We start from the raw sequence: 3662 nt of genomic DNA on the forward strand, positions 1-3662 counted from the left end.
GAATAACCTTTCTGAAAAGACAAGCCCTCCCTTAATAATCAATGTACATTAGAAATCATATTGGAACCTATAACATTTATTGCGCATCGGCTGATAATTCAGTTCTCAAATCACTAGTGGCCAGAAAAGGCCACCAGACCTCTTGGGAATCACTTAGAATCTAATCGCTTATTTTAACGCTCATTAAATTGTGTAATTCCAATCATATGCTGCAACGCTGGACGATTTTTTTCTGACTTAAAAAAAGAAGAATGTGCAATTAACCATGTCTTCTTTCTTTCTGGGCCACAGAATAATTCTGAGCAGGCGACGTTAGGCCTTGCTTTAAAATTAGTGTCAAAAATAGGCTTATTATGCAAATCTCCGGCAAGCATATTTTCCCTTCCGTGGGCACGAAAATTCACATCGGAGCCTGATAATTAAATGAACACATCAAAGCACTCGTGCAGGAAACTGGCCTGCCAGGATGAACACGGACACCCTGGGCAAGGCCGCGGCGCCAGTGTCCAGAAGCAGCAGCCGAGCCTCCGCCCGTGAGGTCTCTTCACGCTGCAATGACATGGTCACTGGACGCGGTCCATGTCACGTGGGCACGGCACGTACCGAGGGCGACCCTGGCTGCGGACGCGTCGTAGTTGATCCAGAAGGACACCCAGGAGAGGATGGTGATGAGGATTGACGGCATGTAGGTCTGCAGGATGAAGTAGCCGATGTTCCTCTTCAGCCGGAAGCTCAGGGACAGCCGAGGGTAGGCGCCTGTGGGGACAGACAGGGTTACGCTGGGGGCGGTGGGGGCCTGGCAGGGGGGTCGAGAAGCCCGTGGATGGAGGCTGGTCCCCACCCAGCCACGTGCTCCCATCTGCCTGGCGGTGTCTGCGGGAGCCTCGGGGCGGGGAGTGGGGGTTCAGTCTACTCACGAGGTCACGATGCGGGCGGCCGTCTAAGGCCAGGCGCTCGGCTGAGACCTGTGCCTGGCAAACTGGGGCAAGTTTTCAGCTTGGAGTGCGGAATAATGCCAAACGTGTCATTTAGTTCTCAGTGACCGGCCGTCCCTTTCCTCTCTGCGACAGACAGGGGACACGGGGCTCCAGGCGTTCTCAAGTGAAACGGCGTCCTCCGCGGCCCCCGGTCACCCCACCCGAGTGCCGGCGCACAGAGGCCGAGCGCAGGCGGGGCCGATGTCACAGGCGGGGCTGATGTCGCAGGCGGGGCGGTGTCACAGGTGGGGGGCGGTGTTGCAGGCGGGGCCGGTGTCGCAGATGGCAGCAGCGTGCGGGGGCGAGGCGTCCGAGTGCCAGCCGAGTGCCGTCGCCCACCGCGGCGAGGACCGCCAGCCGCCCACGTGCGCCTGTGCGTCCGCCTGTCCCGCTTCGCTCTGTCCTTCCTGGAGCGCGGCTTCCGTCTCCTCCTGTCCCCTCGACCGTCCGCCCCGTCGGCTCCCAAGGGCCCTCGAGGAGCCGGCGGGAGGTCGCGCAGTGAGAACCCCGAGCGCCTCCGTGTCCACAGCCCGGCCCCCTCGCTGCGCTGACGGGGGGACGGGCCCCCCGACACGGCTGCACCCTGAGCTCCAGGAGACCTGACCCGCGTCGGCCCCTTCCGCCCCGTGGCTGGCGGCCTCTCCGCTCCCCGAGACGCGCGTCTCCCACGCCGCACCCCTCTGTCTTCCTCTCGCCGCTGCCTTCTTCGGCGCCTGAGTCACTCACGCGACCGTCCGTCTGCGCTGACGACGAAAGCCCCGGCCGCAGCACCGGCCACGTTTCAGCCGCATTTTACGGAGGAGGAGGGGACCCAGCATGCCAGGGCGGACGCCCCGGGGAGTCTGCTCCAGTCTGTGTGCGTCTGTGGGTGTGTGTCTGTGTGTGTCTGTGTGTGTGTATCTGTGTATGTGAGTGTGTATATGTGAGTGTGTGTCAGTGTGTACATCTGTGTGTATTTGAGTGTATGTGTGTCTATGTGTGAGTGTGTGTATGTGTGTTGTGTGAGTGTGTGTATGTGTGTTGTGTATGTGTGTGTCTGTGTGTCTTGTGTACATGAGTGTATATGTGAGTGTGTATCTGTGTGTACGTGAACACGTGAGTGCCTGTACATGTGAGTGTGAGTGTGTGTGTGTACGTGTAATTTCCTCTACATGGCTCTGATCCAATGCATATATCATCATCACGGCATCAACATTTCACACTTATTACAGTATATTTTAAAATTATCCCTAACATAATGCACCTGTGTACACACCACGTACATGTCAGATACACACACACGTGCTCTTACGGTTATAAATACATTTCCTTAATGTTGTGACTTTAGGTTATTCCCATTTTTGTAAAACTATTCAATTATTCTGAGGACTACTTTTGAGCAGACTCCCTTTGCTACGTTTGCACCATCTCCTCAGGACGAATACGCCCAAAGAGCAGCTGGGGGGACGAAGGTCAAGGCTTTTCATGCAAATTGCCAAATCGCGGCAAAATTCTCACACCACGTACACGCCGCTGCGAGCCGTTCACAGAACTGCCTGTCCCGTCCTGTGAACACGACAATATGACATCACGTTGCCTAAAAATAACTTCGGCTAATTTCCTTGGGGAAAAATTTGTCCTTTCCATCACTTCCTTTGATCGAATACTTCCTAAATGTGTGTGATGTGTGTAATCCCGTACACGATCTGACGACCCTATTTACTCGTTTGTCGCATTTCTCTTTCCTCTTGCTGTTTTTCCCTTTAAGGTCTTCCGATGTCAGACCTTGTCACGTTCTCTGCGGGCATTCTCCTGGTTGTTCGTTTCAGAACTGGTAATGGGTTGGAGAGGGGGGTATGTACACGTATAAATAATTTTTTGCGTGCCGTTCAGTCTGTCACTACATTTTTTTCCTTGTTATTTTTAAAACTGCTTTTTCGGCTTAGGTTAGTTCACAATCGATATCTAACCACAAACCTATCTGGAGAGTTGGCAATTATTTCAGAATTTGAGAAGAAGTGAAGGTGTAGATTGATTTTTGCTCCACAAACAGCTACCCAGTTTTCCCCACACCATCATCGATGGGATAAAGTTCCCTGGACAGAGACTGACACACTCTGTGCTGTGTGTCACCTCCCACGTGTACACAGGCCACTGACGTGATGGGCCACGGAGGTGGGCTGGGGCCACGTCGCCTCCAGACCCCGGCCCCTGCTCCCGCCACATGTTCCGGAAGTGTGGACTGTGACCGTTGTCCCATGACCCCGTCGTCCCATGTTCCGAGGCCTCTGCTCACCACTTCCCAAGGTCAAAGCCTCACCGAGGCTTTCCAGGGTTCCCAAAGCGTTTCCCCAAATACGTCTTGGTCGTATGTTCCGGCATTCTCTGCTCTCAACATGACATTTTCTAGCCAAAGCGTGTCCTCGTGGACTCAAAATAATCGCCCACATTTCTCGCGTCTGCCGATTCACAGCCGGCTGAGATGCGCCTTCCCCGCTGAGGACGCGTCTGCCCTTGACCGTGCTTCAAGGCCTCGGTCAAACACTGCCTCTTCCGTGAGCCCCGACCCTTCCTTCCTTCGGGTCCCCGAGGACAAGCACTTGTATTTGGAGGGAAGAAGGGGTTGGGGCTCCCAGCGCTGCCCTTGGGGACGTCATCACGTCGCCTTCTTCGCTTGTCATCGGCCTTCTTGCTTCGTAACCCAAC

The 3662-nt window shown here is 54.9% G+C and overlaps 1 protein-coding gene across 1 annotated transcript in view; it reads right to left on the bottom strand.

The window, feature by feature from the left end:
* The window catches only part of LOC105310026 (gamma-aminobutyric acid receptor subunit beta-3-like), a gene marked incomplete at both ends in the record, with an annotated part of 13652 nt that overhangs the window by 3098 nt on the left and 6892 nt on the right, over positions 1 to 3662 (bottom strand). The window contains one exon of the mRNA XM_011386263.1: positions 604 to 756. Within this exon, the coding sequence (XP_011384565.1) occupies positions 604 to 756 (153 nt within the window). The remainder of the gene's footprint in view (positions 1 to 603; positions 757 to 3662) is intronic.

Source organism: Pteropus vampyrus, unplaced genomic scaffold, assembly GCF_000151845.1.
Source record: "Pteropus vampyrus isolate Shadow unplaced genomic scaffold, Pvam_2.0 Scaffold988, whole genome shotgun sequence".
Taxonomy (NCBI): Eukaryota; Metazoa; Chordata; class Mammalia; order Chiroptera; family Pteropodidae; genus Pteropus; species Pteropus vampyrus.